General features: G+C 52.3%; 1 protein-coding gene across 3 annotated transcripts in view; it reads right to left on the bottom strand.

The window, feature by feature from the left end:
* The window catches only part of LATS2 (large tumor suppressor kinase 2), a 72,643-nt gene that overhangs the window by 12,583 nt on the left and 37,136 nt on the right, over positions 1 to 22,924 (bottom strand). For 2 of the 3 annotated variants that reach the window (XM_043574920.1, XM_043574926.1), the window contains exon 3: positions 627 to 759. In XM_043574920.1, the coding sequence (XP_043430855.1) occupies positions 627 to 759 (133 nt within the window). Of the gene's footprint in view, positions 1 to 626; positions 760 to 3,292; positions 3,468 to 22,924 lie in introns of those variants that run through there. The other variant, XM_043574933.1, reaches the window with a different exon arrangement.

A 22,924-nucleotide genomic window follows, 5' to 3' on the forward strand; every position in this document is an offset into this window, starting at 1 on the left:
AATAGGGGCGCCTGGGTGGCGCAGTCGGTTAAGCGTCCGACTTCAGCCAGGTCACGATCTCGCGGTCCGTGAGTTCGAGCCCCGCGTCGGGCTCTGGGCTGATGGCTCAGAGCCTGGAGCCTGCTTCCGATTCTTTGTCTCCCTCTCTCTCTGCCCCTCCCCCGTTCATGCTCTGTCTCTCTCTGTCCCAAAAATAAATAAACGTTGAAAAAAAAATTAAAAAAATAAAAATAAAAATAAAAATAAAAATAAAAACCGTGAAATAAACCTTCCTTTTAATAAACAGACTCCCTCACAGGCCCAAGAGAAAGTAAAAAGCCCACTTTAGATCTCACTCTGCACGTTGCCTAACTTTAATATCCACTGAGTTTTCCAATCTCTGTAATGTCCGCAGCCACCGGCCGCAGGAAGTACCCCAGGTTACTTCAGACGGGGAGAGGGAGCACCCAGGGAAGTCCCAGGATCTGCCCCTGCTGCCTCCCCTTCTAGGCCCTGAGTGCAGAGCAGGGCAACATGCCAAGAGATAATCTGCTGACCTGGGCCACACTGAACCTCCCTTCCTGCAAACGGATTTGTGCTTTGCGATGGCAAATCTTCCTCCCCCAGGGCTGCGGGTCTGAGCTCACCTGGGGAGGTCTGCTTAATGACTCGCACAATCTGCTCATTTCTGGGGTCCAGGTAGCCCATCTTGCTGATGTACTCCAGGGCGGCTTCGATGCTCCGGCTGCCAGTCTGCTTGAGAGCCCTGCCGGCCATCTCCTGGGGGGAGGGGGGGGGGGGAAGCACACAGATGCTTCACTGGGAGGTACAAACGCATGACATCTTCCCACAAAGCCCCTCGGGGACTTCCGATGCTGCAATGTTCACCTCTCTGTGCCTGCTGGGGGCCTGCACCGTGAAATGTCTGCATGAGATGCCCTCAGGTGCCCACGACAAACGCTTAACACACACTGAACCACAGGCTATAGAGAGTATGTGACGAACAAACAGGTGTTCTGATGGTGGACCAGAAAGAATCTAAGTTCTGCTTCTCCTTAGAAAACTTCCGGTTGGACTGGTAAGTTCTGCTCTGTGAGTAAACCTATGACTAGAACAGTTTAACGTGAAAACTAGTTGAAGTCAGAGACCCTGGCTGCAGCTCCAGCCCACCTGCAGGCTAACTGGGAGAGGGAGTGACCCGCCCCCAGGGGAGGGGAGGGTTGCCAGAGTCAATTATGAAGAGCTGGCTGAAGGCCTACTGTTCGCAGTGCCCAGTGCTCGCTCTGGTAGTTGGGAACTTGCGGCTGGGCTCCTGGTGTAGTGGGAGAAAGAGACAGACCCCGAAAGAGCCCTTGGAGCAGTGCCCAGCACAGGACACGGCCTCCGAAAACTGCCTGCGAGATGAACAGGAGACAAGCTGGACCCACCATGGGAGACACAGCAGACAAGGGTCGGGGAATAGGAAAGAGGGTCAGAGGAGACGGATTCTTCCGGCTCAGAGCGAGGGCACCAGGGACTGACTGTTCGTGGAACAGACGGCAATACACCTGGCTCCCCAAGGTCGGCCCAAAATTGGGCAGATGGAAGGCACAGCAGAGGAAAGGTATTCTTGGCAGGTGGAAGCGTCAAAGCAGCAGAGGCCTGGGGCGGGGGGGGGGGGGGGGGGGTGCGTGGAGAACAGGCTGAGGGGCCAGCAGGGACATGAGAGACAGCAGAGAGGGAGCCACAGACTGGGCCCGACTGTCCCCAGGTTTTGGCCCTCTTGGAAGGCAGGGACACGGAGCCACGAGATCGGTTTGGGGCAGAACTGGAGGTGTAAGACAGGCCAGAGTGCACGGGAGACAGGAGGGAACACGCACCTGTGAGTCGGCTCAGCAGGGCTGTGGGCAAACAGGATGGACGGGACAGGAGAGAGAACGCCTCCTGGAGACAAGGGCGGAACACACAGAGGGAGTCTCAGGGGCGGGAGAGCATGGCCAAGGGGACCCCGTGGCTCAGACAGGAGAGAAAAGGGCTGAGGGTGCAGGAAGACCCCAGGACAGTGAGAAGGCAGCTTGGGGCTGTTCTGGGCAGAGAGCGGCTGTGCTGGCCAAGGGCCACTCTGGAGAAACAGCACTTGTCCCCGACACTGAGAATGCACCAGTCTCCCTGCCCTCCGAGCCAAGCATTGTCCAGGCTGACTCGGATCTGTGCTCCTGCCGGCCCCGGGAACGAGGCATCACACACCCGTGACCTTTACCAGCCCCATCTGTCTGTCTGAATGTCTGCCTCCTCCTCTAGGACCGGGAGAACCCACTGGGGCCTGGATTCCACGTCACTCGTGGCTGTAGCCACCCGCCCAACGCATCAGCCGGGACAACGTGAGTGCTTGCGTAACAGCAAAATCGAGTTTCCCGTTCCTGGCCATATCCCCAGCGCGTGGCAGGACAAAACACGTTGGCTGTAACCTGTGCCTACGTTCTGGGTGATGCCAAGAGACTCGGCAAGACAGCGGGGGGGGGGGGGGGGGCCGAGACGGGGGGCCCAGCGAGGCCGTGCCGGAGAGCAGGACGGGCAGTGGGACGTGTGGGTGCGTGTGAGGGGGCCGCGTCCGGGGCCGAGGGGCCCGAAGAGACATGGCGAGGCAGACGGGGCCACGGCAGTAAGGACAGAGCTCCCGGTTTAGAAGCAGAGCTCGGACCGACAGAGCGAGTGCCTGACGCGCGGCGGCGGCGCTGTGGAGAGAGAGGTGCAGGGTGAGCACGGCGATGCCCACCCGCAGACGGGAGGCAACGCTGCACCCCCCCCCCCCCCCCACAGCTATGTTATGCGATGAGGTCATGGCTGCAGAGAGCTCTCGGCGGCTTGGAGAGAGACACGGTATAGGGCCGCATCTTCTCAGGATGACCCTGGAGTTCTTGGCACCCATTTAAAAACTGGGGGAGCCGACCCCAACCGCAGCCCCTCGGTCAGCACCGACCGCGCCACCTGCCGGGTCTGAAGCGCGGGCGCCGGCTCCCGCGCCCTTCGGGGGGACCCCAGACACGCGCACCACCTCGGTGCCTGCCCGTCGACCGAGTCCGAACGAACAGCTTCTCCACCTCTGCCCGTTGCCCGGGCACTCGCGACTCCCACGTTTGCATGTTTACTGAGCTCTGAATCCAGGAACTTAACCGAGCAAGATCAACGGGAGGCCAGAAACGACGACTGTGGTCACAGCAGTGCTTCAACTCGTAAAGCCCAAGCGACACGATGAGACGACTTGCTTGTCAAGAACCACCGAATAATCCAGCTCGGCTGTGTCCCGTCCTCGACGTCTGCTCCCCGTGCTCACCTAGCAGGTCAGTGGTGCCTCGACATCAACTCTCGGAGACACCACCGTGCGTGCAGGTATCGCTAGGTCCCACGGCTGCGGGAGATCCAGGGTCATTTCCGAACCCACCGGGAACACGCACGCTGTCTCTCCTCCAGCCTCACCGTCAGCCGCAGACTGCGAACAGACCCCCCGCAGGCGCCAGTCAGAGAGCACTGAACGCAGCCACCGGCACCACCTGCTGCCTGCGCGGTCGCTCTGGTGACCTCTCGCCCGCTCCAGGGGACTCCGGTTCTCAGACATCAGGCCGGCAGCTTGGAACGTCGCCATGGGCAGTGGCCCCGGGGCTGCGTGGGGACAGGTGCAGGGAGAGGGGAGGGACGGGCTGCCTGGTGGGAGAAGGCCTGGGCCTCTGCCCTACAGGTCGGATGCCCCTCCTGGCACAGGTCAGCGGGTATAGTGGAGCCAAGGGGCCATTACATACAGCGTTTCTTTTTCTGTTTCCTTTTTTGGTTTCAGGAGTAGAATCCAGCGACTCATCACTTACACACAACACCCAGTGCTCTTCCCCACAAGCACCCTCCTTAATGCCCATCACCCGTCTAGACCCCCCCCCCCATAACCCTGTTTTTTCTCTCGAGCTAAGAGTCTCTTATGGTTTGCTTCCCTCTCTGCTTTTATTTTGTTTTTCCTTTCTCTTCCCCTATTTTCATCTGTTGTATTTCTTAAATTCCACACGGGTGAAATCATACGGTATTTTTCTTTCTCTGCCTGATTTACTTCGCTTATTGGCAAGATTCGCTTATATGGCAAGATTTTATTTTGTTGATGGCTCAGTAGTACTCCCGTGTATATATAAACCACATTTGCTTTATCCATTCATCAGTTCATGGGCACTTGGGCTCTTTCCCTAATTTGGCCACTGTTGGAAGTGCTGCTATAAACCTTGGGGTGCATGCACCCTCTTCAAGTCTAGATTTTTGTATCCTTTGGATATATACCTAGTCGTGCAATTGCTGGGTCATGGGGCAGTCCTCTAACTTTCTGAGGAGCCTCCACACTGTCTTCCAGGGTGGCTGCACCAGTTTGCATTCCACCGACAGCAGACCAAAGTGCCCCCAAGAATGCCCAAATCCTGCCCCAGCGCTTGGGCACTTCTCCGGGACGGTACGCGCTCAAACATCAGCATATTGCGCGCCAGGTGCCTGCTCCTCCAAGCATCCTGCACGGGCCGGCGCACACGGGCCCTCCTTGGCCCTTCCTCCCGCAGCACACACGCATGGCCCAGGGGCCTCTGAACTGTCTCTTCCTCTTGCCTGTCCCCACGCCACCCCTGCACCCCACCCCACGTGCTCCTCCGTCCCTCGTGCTCCTATTACCGATCCGCCCCGGGACAGATATAAAGGCGTAAAGCGCAAGGCTTTACGCTTTGTTCTTCTTCCCATAATTCTAAAGAGGAAGGGAACGCGTTCTTTCCACCAGGTCTCGACGGACACTTCCGATCTCTTCCACTCCACTTCACCTTGGGATGCCCCTCAAAAGTAAGTACGTTCTGTGGGTGCGGAGATGAGACCGAGGTGGGGCGGCCCTGCCCTGAAGCGAGCACGTGGCCCCAGTTTAAAGGGAAGGACAGTCAGGCATCCGGTCCTGTGTCTGACACTAGGAAGACACGGCTAAGTGATGGAACGGCTGAGTGGGACTGTGACCTGACATCAGTAGAGGAGGAAGGAGCCGCCAGCTGGGAGACAGACGGGAGAGGCCGTGGGTTCCCTGGGCGGGCTGCCTCCCGCTGTGTGGGAAGACAGGTAAAGCGCCCACGCCAACGAGGGCTACCCCCAAACGCAGGCTGGGAATGTGATAATCAACCTGTCTCCCTAATTTTACTCTATGACCCAATTTGCATACCTGGGCCCTTCTTCAGGAGCCTCTGCTACAGAAGTTCACAAAATCTTAAAGCTGTCCCACTGTGTGTCTCTGAACCGCTTACCACTCACTGACGCAGACGGAGCGGTACGTCCGTCGACAAGACTTTGATGCCTTTATGTCATCCATCACCGTGCACCAAGAAGATCTTACGTACAACTGAATTCTCGAAAACACTCTAGAAGGCTTCAGTTAGGGCTGAACGTCTCACACGAAAGGCCTGCTTCCCCAGCAGGGACGAAGGTTTCTCTTCGAGACGGCCGCGCGTGCCGGGATGGGAGCCGTCGTACGAGGTGCGTGAGCTGTGACACAAGATGCCTCCAGGGTCCCCACGAGCTTCACGGCGACTGCTCCGTGCCACCTGCTGCAGACCCGACCTGTGCGGACTCGACCTGTCCCTTCCAGGCCTCCGTTCAGGAAACAGCCACGCCTCCCCCCAACCTCCGCGTCCCGCACCCAATCTAGAAGCTCTGTTTGTCTGCTTTACCCACACCAGGGTGGTGGACGCTCGGTGCTCTGAAGGCGAGAGCATTCCACCTTAGGCGTCTCTCCCAAGAGGTTTCTCCTCTTACGTTTTACCAACAAACGGCTGGGAACTGAAAATGGCTTCTAGCCACAACAAATTCTGGAAAGCGGGAATCCCCCACATCTTGTCTGATGTGCAAGGGGCTGCGGAGAGGCAGTTTAACAAGTGGCCAAGTGGGTGAGGTTGGGGGCACGTGGCCACACCGCTCTCCCGCTGCCCCGGCAGGATCTGGGGCGGCTCCACGCTGGGACCGTCCCACAGCGTCCGCTGGGATCGGCCAAGGCCTCCACTGCAGGTGCATTACCACCTGACATCCCTGCCACCTGGTCCAGATCCTGCCCCTCCCTCTGAGCCTCCTCCCCAGCAGCCTTGCCCAGGGACCGGCTCCCTGGCAACCAGCTTTGCTGTCCCTCGGCCCCAGACGCATGGGCTCTCGGTCCGGGGAAGGGGCTGTGGTCTGGCCAGGTATGTGCCCCACCTGCCTTTGCTCTCCTGACGTGGTCACCCTCAAATGGGTGCATTTTCTCCACCACTCACACTCACAGGTCCTCTGGGGAAGAGCTGTTGCAAACCTAGTCATGCTCCTGCAATTTCTGACTCAGAACTCATAGGAAGACGAGAGTTGGGTTCACATACTGTATATAGCTCGATTATTTTATGGGCATCGACACAAGACTGAGAGTAATTGAAATTCAGTGAAAAGTTATTATGTATGAAGGAAGGAATTTCCTACGGAGATCTTTCCCCCACCTCCTTCCTGGTTAGGAAGCATTTTTCAAACATTAGCAAAGCCATATCCCCAACATTTTAACATTCCAGCTATGAATTTTGGCTGAAAAACTAGAAATGTAGAACTCAGGCCTTGCTGGCTCTATGTGGGCCTGTGTCTCAGTCCTTCCCATACCCACTATCGATTTAAGTTCAAAGTTAAAACGGAGGGAGAGAGGGTCTGGCCGTCGCTCACTGGAGGCCCCATCTCTGGCCACCCGAGCACTGCTGTCCTGGGACTCCAACACCCGCTCTCTCCCCAAGTCCAACGGGCACTTGCTCAGCTTGCCAAGGAAGAAGACAGCACAGCCAGCTTTGAAACTGGGCGGTACTCCTCTTCTCCACCTTAAAAAGGAATGGGATCCAGCAGACTCGATTTCCTGAGAGAACAGCGGGAGGAAGATCCGGAAATGCTAGCAGGGTAGGTAGCCTTGGAGGAAGCGTGCCCGCAGGGGAGGGGAGGTGCCTGGGTGAGCAGGGAAGCGACAGCCGCTCCTGGGAGCGCCAGGAGGCAGCCCAGGAGGCCCACACACTGCAGCAGGGTCTGCTGTTGCCTCTCATTCCCCGAACCAGATGCTTCCAAGAGTTCTTCTGGAAACAAAGCGGAACACAGTGTTTCGGCGCATCCGGCCGCCAGTCTGTCAAGCCTTAATCAGAAACACAGGCCTGGGGCGGGATGGATGTGAATCACCAGCCAGCCCCGCGGACCGGCCTCCCACCTCCCGCCATTCTTTGCACGGTATGTACTTCCCAGAGAAGGAAGCACGCTCTCCGCGGGCTTAGGAGAGCTTCTGTGCGCGTGCGCTCCAACGACGGCTGGAAAGTCAGGCGGGGAACGAACGGAAGCAACCTTTAGATTAGAAAGGTGAGGTGTGTACAAGAAAAGAAAATCAGTCACCACCGCACATCCGTGTGACTCACAGAAACATCAGCCCCTGGTGGTGGCCTCTCAAAGGTCTGCTGGACGAAGCCACGGCACCTACACCGTGTTTACACAGCAAGTGCCTCTGGGGAGGGTAACTGCTCAGCACGTTAGAGGGAAAAGAAACTCGGAGGTAGGGAATGAAGAATAAATTCAGCCTGAAATTAAACAAACATGAAAAAGCTGCAACCCAGCCAACGATGAAAGAAGCACGAATACACTAGCATTTGATAAGTAGCATTTGATAACCAAGATAAAACAAGTGATTATAAAGATAAATGGGCCAGTGAAATAGAAACCATAATTCTCCTTTGAGGTGAATGCTTGTTAATAAGTATCAAAAGTTAGGGGTGCCTGGGCGGTTCAGCCGGTTAAGTGTCCGACTTCTGCTCAGGTCATGATCTCCTGGTTGGAGGGTTCGAGCCCCGCGTCGGGCTCTGTGCCGACAGCTCGGAGCCTGGAGCCTGCTTCGGATTCTGTGTCTCCCTCTCTCTCTGCCCCTCCCCTGCTCATGCTCTCTCTCTCTTAAAAATGAACATTAAAAAAAAAAAATGAGAAAAAAAAGTTTTGACTTAATTTTGTTTTATGTTGAAACGTCTTTGTTAAAGACAGGTCACAATAAGAGTATTTATTTATGCCTATGCCATGTTCCATTAAAGTAAACCTGCCTGTAGTGTGTAGCTACATCATTGTGGGCAGATGACCAAATTCTTCAGATCCCAGTTGAGTCCAGTGAAAGACCAAGATTTCACAAGGGAACCCCTCGGTTTTGAGGGATATTTGCTAAAATGCTAAAGATGTTTAGTTTTGCCACTTTGGAGATAGGTGGAGAGAGGTATAACACACTCCATGGAAACGTCACATAGCAAAACTCCCTTTGGCTTTCAAACACACACGACACACGGTGACTGTCCAGAAATAAGCACCGACAACCGCCTGTCGCCTGGACACGCGGGCTGCAGCCCCCGGAGGAAGGCGAGTCCCTCGCCCTCCCCTCCGGTCGCGGCCGGCCTGGGACTTGCTCCAGTGAATGAACCACCACCGATAACCGTGCCAGTCCCGAGCCTCGCCTGGCCTTTAAGAGGCCGGGCTGCTTCCGTCTGGACTCTATGGCTCCCTGTGGAGCGGGAGAGAGCCCCATCCAGCCTCGGTGGCTCCAGCTGTCCTGCCGCAGCCCTGGCGTGTGGGTGGCGCCGTTTCGGATGCTCCGGCCTGAGCTGAGCCCCCAGCGGAATGAGCTGCACTGAACCCCGGGAGAAGCCACGCGGAGCAGAGGAACCGTCCAGCAGAGGCCAGCCAAGCCAGACGGTCGTCATAAGTAACACGTTATTACTTTTCGGGATGGTTTGTTACACGGCAGTAAAAAACTGGGTCCGAGGCTGCTACTTCTGCAGCCTATAATCTGAGAAAGTATGTTCACCTATTCACCTTAAACTTTGAGTGGTTTGGTCTGCTAAACTTTTAAACAGTTTAACTTTGCAGAAATGTAAGATTATTACTATTAACGGGGACCTAACAAAATGCCAAGAAACAAAACTTCATCAGAAGGGGAGATGATCTCAATACTGATTGCTGGTATGCTTAGTGAAGTTTGAGAACTTCTGTAAACATCTTTATTGTAGTATATCCCCTTAGTCGGTCTAGTTTTCTGTAATGGCCCCAATAATAAAATACTTGTTTCGTCTTTGGTTATCGTAACTGGGCTGCATACTCAGCAGTAAGCACTGCCTTTTTACATAGTCTTGTAACGTTGTAGGCCCTCAAATAAATATTTGCTTGGGTTACTACTTGACCACAAAATTATTATTATACCTTTAAATGTTCCTGTTCTCTCAAGGGTACTAAATTCCTGGGTGTGACTTATGAGAATTTAGGTCCAATCCCTTTTTGAGAAAAAATACACAATTTTTTTTGGTAATGGAAGTAACAGGAAAATAGATGTAACACACAAAGTGTGTTCGGGAGGGGAGCCCACGTGGCTCCGTCTGTTGGGTGTCCGACCCTTGATTCTGGCTCAGGTCACCACAGTCGCGGGGCTCTGCCCTGACAGCTCGGACTCCGCTTGGGGTTCTCACTCCCTCTCTTCCCCTCAGCCGCTAGTGCTCGTGCTCTCTCTCAATAGATAAATAAACATTAAAGAGAATTAAAGTGCTTCAGGAAAGAATGGGCCAATGAGGTTTTTTTTTTTTTTTAAGTAATCTCTAACCCAGGAAGGGCTCAAACCCACGACCCCGAAATCAAGAATTGCCTGCTCTGCCGACTGAGTCAGCCAGGGGCCCCCGGGCGACTGTGTCAGTGTCTGCTGTGGGAGAGCTTCCTGGGTCCCGACCATACGTGGGCATAGGCATGAACTTGTGTGTGCACACGGCCCGCCGCCCGGGCTTAGGAAATGAGTACTGCACTGGGCTTCCCAGCCCCAGCCCCTGACCTGCGGGCACCCTGAGCTCTGGCAGGAAGCCCTTTGGCCCCAGCAGCGCCACGGAACAATCCCGCAGCATCCTGATCCAAGGAGTAAGAGCCAGGGCCCAAGAGAGATCACCCAAGGGCCTCATGAGGCAGAACTGGCTCCGGCCGCTTCCAGAGCACAGACCCCAGTGTTCCTCGTGCCTGGGGAAGCAAGACGTCTTTGGCCGACGCCCCAGGAACGGTGCGGTGGAAGCAACGAAGCCGGGAGCCCCACACAAGGCAGAACTGTAGGCACAGCTCTGGGCACCATTAGCCAGAGGGCCTGACGTCACAGGCAGGCAGAGGTCCACGTTTTCCCAACACAAAAGAAGACCTAAGTGGAGCCGCACATGTTCAAACGACGAGCTGAAGGCTGCCAGGCGGAGGGTGGGGCTGGGTGCAGGTGGACTTCGGAAGACAGATCAACCAACCGTGCGGTAGACAGGACAAGGTGATGTGCAGAGACAGGGCGGAGGGCTGGGCAGAGGCCGCGAGACCCAAAGCCGGCCTTCCTGACCCCCGCAGCTGCACAGGGCTCAGGCTGGCCAGGGCCGCACCGACCGCAGGCTCTCCCGTGGCTTCCTCTTCCCGTGGCTCAGACGTCAGGACAAAGGTGCAGTGGGAAGGGCTCGCCGTGCGCGCAGTTCACCCACAGACTTAACTCTGAACCTCCACCGTGGTCTGACAGGGACGGAGGTAAGACACTAAAGGCAAGTTAAGACAAAAGGCCACCTGCCACGTATGTTCTGCGGCCTGGAGGAGCCTTGCTCAGTGGTAAGGAGAAGGATGAAGGAAGGTAATTTGGAGATTTTTTAAAAAAATTTCTCAGATGTTTATTTATTTTTAAGAGAGACAGAACAGAACGTGAGCAGGGGAGGGGCAGAGAGAGAGACAGAGAGGGAGACACAGGACCTGAGAAGCAGGCTCTGGGCTCTGAGCTGTGAGCACAGAGCCCGATGTGGGAGCTATAAGATTATGACCTGAGCGCAAGTCGGACGCTTAACCAACCGAGCCACCCAGGCGCCCCGGTAATTTGGGAGTTTTGATTCACACTCTTGGTGGGAACTCTACCTTGAGAGGAAAAGGTCTCCAAAAAGGAAAAGATTCAGTCTCTACCTCAACCCGTGAAGCTTTAGGAAGAAAAATCAGAGCAAGAATGATGACAGACCAGCGAGTGAGGCATGGAAATCTGTCATCAGTGAGCAAAAGAAAACTGTTGCCCGAGATGTGCACATTTCTGCTGAAGACAGCACTACCCATCCCGGGTCTCTAACGCCACTGTATACACACTTGAAGAGGACAAGTGGGTGGCCGGTTCGATTCTATGAAGGACCGTCTGCCACCAAAGTTTGCGTGCTGTGACGAAGGACCAGCCTGTGCCGGCACTGGACACCAAGCCGGCCGACAGATGCGCCGGAGTCACCGAAGCTGAAGCACAAACAGCTTAAACGTGATTCTGGAAGAACAGATTTCTTCTCCTGGGCTCCGAGCCAGCCCTGGCTCTTGCAATTAAGCCCACGGGATACGTGGGAAGCCTGGCTTCTCTTCACTTGCGGACAAATGCTGCCTGTGAGCTTCTCCCCTGGTCTGTCTCTGCACGACCCACTTACCTGGAGGCAGCACCTGGGCCTACTTCGCTGGCACATGCCTCTGTCACAGAACCTGAAGCTTGTTTCCTCTGCTTTTTGAGTCAGTAGCTGTTTTTGTTTTTGTGTGTTCCGGGCCCTCAATGCCTCTGTCGCACGCTGTTGGGGATGGCCGGCCCACAAGCATCAAGGGCAGGGGTGTCTCATGCCGTGCACCCACAGCTCTCTTCCCTGTGGTTACTATTTTTTTTTAATATTACCAAGTAAATGGGAAGGTCTAGGAAGCTAAGGTTCATTTAAGAAAGAAGACAGTAATCTGCTACTTTTACAAAGTACCCTTGAAGGATACAGTGTAACACATTAAGTACACTATAATTTACTAAAATGTATAAATATTTTTGTTATGAAACCTGGTAGTGAAAACTAAAATTCCCTACTTTTTATGTATTTTTCACAAAAAGTTACAGTATAACTTTGAAATGGATACATATCGGAGAGTTAACTTTTAATTCACATCCTCAAGGGCTCAGAAGCTCTGTAACAATTTTCATTTTCCAACAATGTTTTAAAACCCACTCACTTTGTTTCAAATCTGGCTGTGACTACCAGTTATAATTTTTCTGGATTCTATGCTGCTGACAGTGAAATCCCAGGACACGCATTGCCAAGTAGCGTTACAAATTTTATGTTAACAAAATACCTATCTGTTCGGCGAGAATGTGGAGAAAAGGGAACCCTTGTGCACTGTTGGTGGGAATGCAAACTGGTGCAGCCACTGAGGAAAACAGCATGGAGGTTCCTGAAAACATTAAAAATAGGACTACCATATGGCCCGGGATTCCACTTCAGGGCATTTATCCAAAGGAAACACACACACTAGCTCGAGAAGATATTTCCATCCCCACGTTTGTTGCAGCATTATTTACAACATAAGTATCCACTGATGGATGAATGGATAAAGAAAATGCTGTGGGCACATCCACACACACACACACACACACACACACACACACACAGAATCTTATTCGGCCATAAAAAAATAAGCCAGATAATGACAAACGCTACACGACCTCACATATATGTAGAATCTTTAAATACCCAAAACCTAAAGAGGGGCCTTCCTTTAAAATTACAAAAGGACCCAAGAACACCCAGCTCCAGTACCAGTGTTCTCCATGCCAGTAACTGTCCCCATCACCCCTCAGCGCCTTCAATCCTGCCGGCCTAACCGTCTCACAAAACTTCGTAACTGGAACTGAGTTATGGGGCGCCTGGGTGGCTCGGTCCATAGAGGGTCCGACTCTTGATGTCGGCCCAGGTCATGACCCCAAGGTCATAGGGCTGAGGGCTGAGCCCCACACTGGGCTCCATGCTGAGTGTGGAGCCTGCTTAAGATCCTCTCCCTCTTGCTCTCCTTCTCCCTCTGCCCCTCTCCCCTCCTCGCTCTCCCTCTCTAGAATAAAAATAAAACAGAACTTTGTAATTGGAGGAAAGTTATCCTTATTAGTGAGGATATATAATTAACTACATAGTGAAGGAACCAATCTGAGATGTTAACGCTGCATCATCTCTCTGTGTGGCAGGATCAGGTGTGAATTTTATTTCCTTCATACTTTTCCTACACTTTGCAAATCTGTAATGACTTTGCATTGGTTTTGTATTTAGAAAATAAAATCTCAATAAAAATGCATCAACCCCAGGGGCCCCTGGGTGGCTCAGTCGGTTGAGCGTCCGACTTCGGCTCAGGTCATGATCTTGCAGTTCGTGGGTTTGAGCCCCGCGTCAGGCTCTGTGCCGACAGCTCAGAGCCTGGAGCCTGCTTCACATTCTGTGTCTCCCTCTCTCTCTCTCTCTCTGCCCCTCCCCTGCTCACGGTCTGTCTCTCTCTGTCTCTCAATAATAAATAAACGTTAAAAATTTTTTTTAAAATGCATCAACCCCACACTCTCATACATATACGCAAACACCCCACCGGTAATGCCTGAACTCAGTCAGGTGCTCCTCTCCCCCTGGCCTTTCTCACTCTGGCTGGAATCTCCTCCCCGCAGGGCCCGCCAGCACTCCTGCCCTCTTTGGCCTCCGTCCCCTCCCCCCGAGCTACGATCCACCACGTGGCTGTACTCTCAGTGGCTTGCCACTCTGAAATGCACCACAGACATCTGCCCTGTGGCTGAATGTCCTGGGACCCTTGCTCACACGGCTTCCAATGCGGGAGTGTCAGCTCGCTCCCAGCTCCAGCTTCACAACTGCCTACACACTTCTGCAGCCTGGGCTCAAGCCCTTACCCCAGCATGGGCACTCCCCGACGCCCGTCCCCTCACCCTGCAGCCAGCACCCGGGAGAACGGACTTCTGTCTCCTCGTATCAGAATGCCTTGTACACGCCACCGTCGAACCGATGCCCCTGAGTTGCACTTACTGGTTCGTATGCCGTCTGCCCCTACTGGACTGTGGGAACCTTGAATGAAAGCCCACTACTGAGTCATTTCGAGAAACGTACCTACTGAGAGCCCACCACATGCCAGGCATCATCATAGGCCCTGGGGAGACAGAGGTGAACAAAACTGAGGAAAATCACAAAGTGACGACCGAATGTGTAGGTGTTGCGACGGTGACAAGCGCTAAGTGGAAAAGTCAAATGAGGCTTATGGGGAGAAGGTGACGTCAGGTCAAGGGTAGTGGGGCTGATGCGGAGTGTGTGAGGTCAGGTCAGAGGTATTGGGTTGCCATTTTATAAAGGAGGCTCAGGGTGCCCGGACGGCTCGGTCAGTGAAGCAGCCGACTTCGGCTCACGTCATGATCTCGCGGTCCGTGGGTTCGAGCCCCGCGTCGGGCTCTGGGCTGACAGCTCGGAGCCTGGAGCCCGTTTCAGATCCTGTGTCTCCCTCTCTCTCTGCCCCTCCCCCACTCACACTCTGTCTCTATCTCAAAAATAAATAAAGGATGTTCCCAGACCTCTCTATTATGGGAACATGTGGACAGAGATCTGAAGGAAGGGAGAGAGGGAGCCCAAAGGTTTCTGCAGGAAGGGGGCAGTGACTAAAAGGCCTTGAGGCAGGCAAAAGACTGTTGAGGAAAAAGCAGGCTCGGGGTGGCTAGAACAGAGCAGGGGGTCAGGGTGCTGAGACTCAGGCCCCGAGTTACTGGGACGCTGCTCACAGGAAGCAGTGCGTTTACGTGAAACCAACCGATGCAACTGATTTCACCCCAGCTGCCAGCGGCACCCTGCCCTCCCCTCCACTCCCCTCCACATCGTGGTTCTGACGTGCGGGACCTGGTCCCCCAGGCTCATTTCGGCATTTCAGCAGTGACAAGCCACCGGGCAGGATCTCCGTGCACACAGGCCACGATGAGGACCTGGCTTTCACCGAGTGAGATCAGAAGCCACCCGAGAGCACAAGACCTGCTTTCTGCTTTAAAAGGGTCGCTGCGGCCACTGTGCGAACGGACTCTAATAGTACGCAGGGAGAGAGGGGGTCAGCCGACACCCCAGACCCGACTGGCTGTCCACATGCTCTGCCCTGCGGCAGGGGCTCTGCTGGGCCTCCTGCTGGGCTCTCAGGAGGGTCCTCTCAGCTCCCACAGGGCCTCGGTTACCGGCTCCTTTGGCTCCAGACCACAGCCCTTGCGGGGGGGGGGGGGTGTCCTCCTCAATGTGGGGGCAGCCTTCTGGGTGTTGTTGGAAGAATGACTCAAGACTGAGACAGAAACAGAGCCAGGAACTGTGCACGTGGTCTCCAACCCTCAGAATGACTCCAAAATGTCGGCATTCACGTTTTATGAAAGCCAGGAGACTGAGGCTCGGAATGAGTAATCATGTCTCAAGTTCATGCCATCGGTGGTTCAAAACCCAAGCAGTCAACAAAAAGTCCGATGTCCTTAGTAATCACAGAAACTGCATTTTTCTTTTAAACAAGGGGCTATTTCACACCCCTCAGATTGACATATATTTAAAATGTCTGGGAGCTCCAGTGGTGCAATCGGTTAGCGCGTGGTACTTACAAAATGTCTGATGTCACCAGGCATTGGGAAGGAGAGAGACCTGCCCCGATAAACCGAGGAAAGAAGTGCGAATTGGTGTAACCATGTAGGTGAATACTTTGACAATACCTAGGAAAGTTAAAGATGCTCCGATCCTGTGACCCTAACATCCTAACATCCTTCAGAGAAATTTCCATGTTCATAAGGAGACATACAGAAGAACGCTCACTGGACTTCTGCTGGTAAAAGAAAGCTGGAATCAATCTGAATGTCCGTCGACAGAGTAATGGATGGATAAGGGGGGGACATAATTACACGGTGCAATACTGAGCAATTAAAATGAAGTACAGCCTCTTCTATCAACAAGGAAAAATCTCAAAAACATGCTGAATAAAAAAAGCAAGTCGCAAAATCGTATCGTATAGAGTTTTTTCGAATTTGTAAAACAATAGCGTAGATTGGTTATAGTATGCCAGGGAATGAGAAGATGGATTCAGGACAGTACTTGCTAGGGAGAGAGGGAAGAGATCAAGGTTGGAGAAGCCAGAGAAGCTTGATTACATATGTAATACAGAGTTCCTTTAACAGTCTCTGAAACAGTATTGCAATTCCAGACTTCAGTTCTATTACACAGCTGTAGAAACCAAAACAGTATGGTACCGGTACAAGAATAGACACGTAGAACAGACACAGTGTAACAGAATAGGAAACTCAGGAATAAATCCACAATTATAAGATGAATACTATATGATAAAGCATATCTAATGGGAAAAAGACAGTCTTTTTAGCAAATGGTACTGGGAAAACTGGACAGCAACACGCAAAAGAATGAAACGGGGCCACTTTCTTAGACCACACCCAAATATAAACTCAAAATGGATGAAGGACCTAAATGTGAGACAGGAAACCATCAAAATCCCAGAAGAGAGCTCAGGCAGTAATGTCTCCGACATCAACCATAGCAACATTTTTCTAGAGATGTCTCCTGGGGCAAGGGAAACAAAAGCAAAAATAAACTATTGGGACTACATCAAAATAAAAAAGCTTCTGCACAGAGAAGGAAACAATCAGTAAGACTAAAAGGCAGCAGTGTCCAAAATACGGAAAAAAACTTCTGCAACTCCACACCCCACAAACAAATAATCGAATTAAAAAATGGGCAGAAGACACCGAACGCACATTTCTCCGAAGAAGGTATACAGATGGTCCACAGACACATGGAGAGATGCTCGACATCACTTACCATTGGGGAAAGGCACATCCAAACCACAGCAACATGTTACCTCACACCTGTCTGAAGAGCTAAAACCCACAACACAAGGAGCAAGTCTTGGAGAGGATACTGAGGAAAAAGGAGCCCCCCCTGCACTGCTGGTGGGAATGCAAACTGGTGTAGCCACTCTGGGAAACAGCATGGAGGTTCCTCAAAAAGTAAAAATAGAACTACCCTACCCCATGACCCAGTAAGTCCACTACTGGGTATTTACCCAAAGAATACAGAAACACTAATCAAAAGAATACAGGCACCCCAATGTTTACAGCAGCATTATTTATAATAGCCAAATTTTGGAAGCAGCCCAAGTGTCCATCGATAGACAAATGGATAAAGAAGAGGTGATCTATCATGGATAGATACACACACACACACACACACACACACAATGGAATATCGTTCAGCCGTAGAAAAGGATGAAATCTTGCCATTTGCAACAATACGGTGCTAAGCGAAACAAGTCAGAGAAAGACAAGTACCATGTGATTTCACTCCTGTGTGGAATTGAAGAAACAAAACAAAGAAGCAAAGGGAAACACAGAGAGAGGCAAACCATGAAACAGACTCTTAACTACAGACAACAATCTGAGGGTTGCCAGAGGGGAGGTGGGGGGGGGTAGCGGGGAACCAGGCGAGGGGACTAGGGAGTGCTCCTGCTGGGATGAGCGCTGCGTGAGGCATGGGACTGGGAAGCACTGGACTGCACACCTGAAACTAGGATTACACGTATGCTAACTAACTGGAATTAAAATAAAACTAAAGAAAAGAGGCTCTGAGACAAATGGGGGGAAATGCTCTCTTTTCCTCCGTTCACAAATGTTTGAAAGATGACATCATCATCGTCATCAATCACCAAATATACTGAACAATAAAACCAACACCCAGTTTCTCTTTGTCCCACGGTCTTTCTTCACAGTCCTGCCTCCTTATCCTGTAAGCATTGAGGGCCAAAAACTGAGTCATATTCATGTCTGTATTCCACTGTGCTTGGCGAACAGGGACTGCTCACGGTTTGGTTAAGTACCGAGCGAATGAACACATGTGCAGAAGCACAGCCCTGCATCCCGTGGTTTCCCCACCACCTTGCAAGTTCTCGGAAGGCAGGAAAAAGCACCATTTCCCATCCGAGTCAGTGTCCTTGAGACCTTTTCAAATAACCCATTCTTCCTTTGCACCTGTCCTATCTCCTCACCTCTCCTCTCAGGCAACTATCTGAAATCCCTCTTGCAAATTGGTCCAAATTCAAATTGTCTGGGGACAACTGGCCCAGCAAATAATGTCTAGGAATGAAATAGTTAATTAGAAGTATATCTATCTGGGTGTTGCCTATGGAGTGAAAAGTTACAAATGGACTGAGTGTCCCAACATAAACTAATGTCTATCATTCATGTAGTGAACTACAACACCATTTAAAAAAAAAACAGTGTGAGGGAATAAAATTTCATGACATGGGAAAACGTTTCTACTATACTGCCAAGTAAAAATAAACCAACAGGGGCTCCGGAGTGGCTCAGCCGGTTAAGCGTCTGACTCTTGATTTTGGTTCAGGTCATGATCTCAGGGTTGCTGAGGTCAAGCCCTGCGTCTGACTCTGTGCTGACAGCTCGGAGCCTGCCTGGGATCCTCTCTTTCCCTCTCTCTCTGTCCCTTGCCCCCCTCCCCCCCACCTTTTCCGTAAAATAAATAAATATTAGAAACAAAAAATGGTAACAAAGATACATATACGACTTCAGCTCATACTTGGTGCATTAGCCGCAAGTCTGGTTACTCTTGGTTTACGTTTCGTTTTCCGTCATAGCTCTTACACGACAATCACGGTGAAGAAGGGATCTCAGTAGCTGGTAGAACACAGAACTAAACGCAGAAGAGCTACAGACCCCACAGATGCCCAAGCGCGTGACGTGAGCCCACAGGGCAGGGGAGGGTGAGGTGTGCAGCGGAAAACAGGTGCTCTGCCGGAGGTCCATATGCAGGGCACCTGTGTCCTCAGGTCCCCACCCTGGGCAGGAGGCACTGAACCAGAAGCACTGGCATCGGAGACCGTAGCGCAGCCAGGGGCAGACAGGAAGCACCAGAAGGAAGCAGAGACCGGGCCAGACATGCTGGATCGACGATGGCCCGCCAGCGACCCTCTCCTGTCCTGTGGACAGACCTCCCAGAGCCACTGCCCATCCCCCCTGCATCTCACAGACTTGAGGGGCTCCCCTGGAAAAACCCAAGTGTCCCCGAGACGAGCCTCCAGAAACAGACAGTTGTGGGACTGGCTCTCTGCCTGATCTCCCTACAGCGAAGAGCCCATCAACAGGCGCCACCCCACAGTCCCCCCGCTCAGCATCTCAGTGCGTCACTCCCAAATATGAACAGCCCCCGATCACCAGACCCTCGGGAAAGTCTTCCAACAGGAAGTCAGCACAAATCAAACAGTACATGCGACAGGACCCTGTTCTCGTGAGACCTTACGAAATCACAGCTTATCCCACACATTCACGGTAGCCGCCTCGCGGTGGCAACAGCATGACTCTCCTTAAACGTGCGCCAAACACCCCCTGAGGGACCCGTGACCCTTCCTGCTTCCTCTCGCTTCTCCTTTAGCCACTATTCTGAAACATCTGCTCCCCCTCACTCAGCCTATCAAAGGCTGACACGGACTTGTCAACGCGGCAAATGTGTGCCAACTTCTGGTTGAAAGAATCGACACATCGTCTCCGCCCCGCCATGGGTCTCAGACCTTCACCAAATGCGAAGGCACGCTGACCCTTTGCTGCAAAAGACGTGGCTGGAAGTAATGTTTCTCGTTTCAGGGAGGATCGTGTTCTTAAACTGGTCACTGGACCCACAAGTGGCAGAAAGCGGATTTAAAAAAAATCAGAAAATGTACAACTTCTTAGGCGCATTAACATTTTCTCTGAGAAAACAGCGGTTTTGAACGGCAAGTGACCCCATGTGATGGATGATGAAACAGTTCTCAGTACACGCTACTGCTGGGAGGCTCTGCCCCGGTCCAGGAATTTCAAGATCTGTTGTGCTTCTGTCTCGACTGGACAATCTGGGGGCAAAATACCACCGGCAGGCTAGGACAGAGCTAAGAGTTCCAAAAATGATAGAACACTGCACTTATTAATTTTTGCCGGAAGCTTCAGCCCTCCCACGAGGAAATTTTCTATTCCTGTTTTCTACCTAACAGTGCTCCGACCCTCAGAGTGAATTCTTAGGAAATGCCATTTATGCCACCGGCCACAGCCCACAACTATAAGCGGTTTGGTAGATTTTTGAAGGAAATGGGCAGCTTGAGAGGATGACGTTGGCACAGGGCCACGTGCTGTACAGGACCCTTTACCTAAATCATCTGCCGTCAACCCCACAACTACCCTGTGAAATGAGAATTACCCACCACGGTTCCGAGACGGAAAAACCGAGACTAGAACAGATCAGTAATTCACCTAGAGTGACAGAGACAACACGGCTCTCTGCCTGATCACGGACGGGGCTGGTGTTAAGAAGCTGGTGTTGTTTCTGTTACAGAGCAACTAGTTGAGGTACAGGGGTTTTGTTCAAGCCAACGACTTTGTGATTTCAGCTGTTAACGTTTCGTTTGTTCGGAACAGTTACTAAAGCACCAACCAGTAAGGGGCCCTGCTCTGGGTACTGGGGCTGCAGCAGTGACAGAGCAGACCAAAGTCCCTCTGCTCATGGGACTTCCATTCTGGGGGTGGGGAACGTTCCTACACCTAACGATTCTCGTTGCTTGCTCACTCAGGCCAGTTACGTCAACCAGCTGTAGCACTTAGGTGCAGTGGGGGCTGCTTTTAGGGGTTACTGGTAACTACTCAGTAGAGTTACGGAAGCATGAGGTTGGTCCCGGTGGGACCTGGCCCGTTGTCCTCGCTTGATGCCCAAATCATAGGCCCGTCCTCAGGGTGCGAGCAACGAGCTTGAGCCAGGACTATCATACCTCGGAAAAGCAAAACCAAGTGTGTGCTAATTCCAAAACGCATGGAAAGAGTCGAATTCTCCGTAGACAAGATCTAAAACAGGCAGGCAAGGTAAAGGTGGGGTTGTTTGAAAAGCTGCACTCGGAAGTCTGTGATACAAAGTCTTGACCTTGTTTCAAGGCCGCAGCAGAGTTCCATTTTAACGGTTCGCCTTTCACATTTATGTTGGAATGCTCTTTGCTCTTACTCTCTGAAACGTCCTTGTCCTTGTCCTCCATGAAGTTTGTATAGCTCATTTAAAAATGAAATAAGGGAGCGGATTTAAAAGGCTAAACGCTTTAGGGGGAGCAAACGGATAAGAAGAGAATTATTCTAAAAAACCAGAACAGGACAATACGAAGTCTGTGATGCTGGGGAGCATCCCTGGAACGCTCCCTGGACGGGGACGGGGACGGGGACGGGGACACGGATGGGCCGTGTGTGGCGCTCGCGAGCCCAGCGGCCTTCCTTCTCACTCGTGCTCTCAGATGGGAGCAAACCGCAGAGGACAACTGGCAATTCAAGCGGCTATCCTCTCAGGTCAAATGATCTATCTGAAACAAGTTCCAGGACTCAGACACAGCAGCCAAAGAAAGCAGTCACGCAGTCCGCTTCGACAAACCAAAAAAGCCCGTTTGCACTGCCGTATGGTTTGGCTTAGCTCGAGACGCGAGTGTGAATACAGCGTAACCTTTGCTAAGGAACGGGCACGAAGCAAGTCTTTTCGGATGAAAGGCATATGTTTGATGTGTGTTACAAAATTCCACGCCGGGAGGGTTTCACGGTAGCTCTTTCAGGGCGCTGTGGAGGCAGCACCCTCGCCAGCGATGCCCGCCTTGGTCGCGGTCACGGCGTCAGAAAGACACACACCAGCAGCCCGTCCGCTAATGTGTGTCCTGCTGGCCTCGCTGAACTGGGACGGTCCGTTTCTGGAGCCAGCTCTGCCGCTATCCAAGCTGAGCAACACAAACAAACATCACGGGGCCAGGGAAGGGATGAAAACGATCCTCTAAAAAATGTGTGTGGACTGGTTTAACTTTAGAGACTCAACCACATGAACACTCCTCTCTCAGAAATTCACAAACAACACCTAACGGTCTTTACCCAGCTGGGCAATCTGAGCTCTTCTAAGATCTGGTCTGTTTGGTGACAGTTTAGTTTTTTTTAATTTCTTTTTTCTTTATGTTTTTCTTTATTTTTGACAGAGAGAGAGAGACAGAGCATGAGCAGGGAAGGGGCAGAGAGAGAGGGAGACCCAGAATCGGAAGCAGGCTCCAGGTTCTGAGCCATCAGCACAGAGCCCGATGCGGGGCTCAAACTCACAGACTGTGAGATCATGACCTGAGCTGAAGTCGGACGCTTAACCGACTGAGCCACCCAGGCGCCCCGGTGACAGTTTAGTTTTGAAAAAGGTACTGAAAATGTATCTGTCAGCTGGCTGGCTGTAAGCCCCAAGAGGGGCCATCAGGTCTCGTATGTTCACTACGGTACCCTTGGGGGCCTAACACCGTGCCTGGCACACAGCAGGCCCTCCCTAATACACGCTGAATCAGCGACACTAGGAATTTATTTTCAGGCTCAAACACCTGGTGTTCTAGCTAAAACTGTCTAACCCTCTTGGTCCAGTAACATCTAGGTTACCGTGAAATGACCTATAGCGAACTTCGGCAAGCGTGGTTTTAGCACTTTCTTTATTCTTTCATGTCAAAGTTCAGACGTCAGACGGTGGTAGGAAAAAGTCCAGGTCGGCTGTAGAGATGAAGGGACAGCCAGCCGGAGGACCGACCGCGGGAGGGTGCTTGTGTTTGGTGCGTTTCACTTTGTGCTGGTGGTTGTAACCCTTAGGACCCTGCCCTGGATGAAGGTCTGTGTTTCACACACAGCAAGGACCAGGACTCTGGCAGAGAGCAGACAAGGTACCCTCTCCTCTGCACAACTTCTGAGACGTGGTGAAGGAATCATCCACACATAATTAAAGACACCTAGCAGACCCGCACAGTAATCCACATGATGCACAGTAACTCACCTAAAACCCAAATAAAACTTACAAACTTCTGGAAGAGGACAACAAGCAAAATACCTTTGGCTTCGCTGACGCCCAACTTTAAACATTTTCCAAGGTGGGTGCTATAAACAGAATTCCGGGGATTGTCAAGAATTAATTTGGGGGGCACCTGGCTGGATCCAGAGGTTGAGCACGTGACTCTTGATCTCAGGGTTGTGAGTTCAGGCCCCATGTCGGGTGGAGAGATTACTTAA

This window comes from Prionailurus bengalensis, chromosome A1 (genome assembly GCF_016509475.1).
Source record: "Prionailurus bengalensis isolate Pbe53 chromosome A1, Fcat_Pben_1.1_paternal_pri, whole genome shotgun sequence".
NCBI lineage: Eukaryota > Metazoa > Chordata > Mammalia > Carnivora > Felidae > Prionailurus > Prionailurus bengalensis.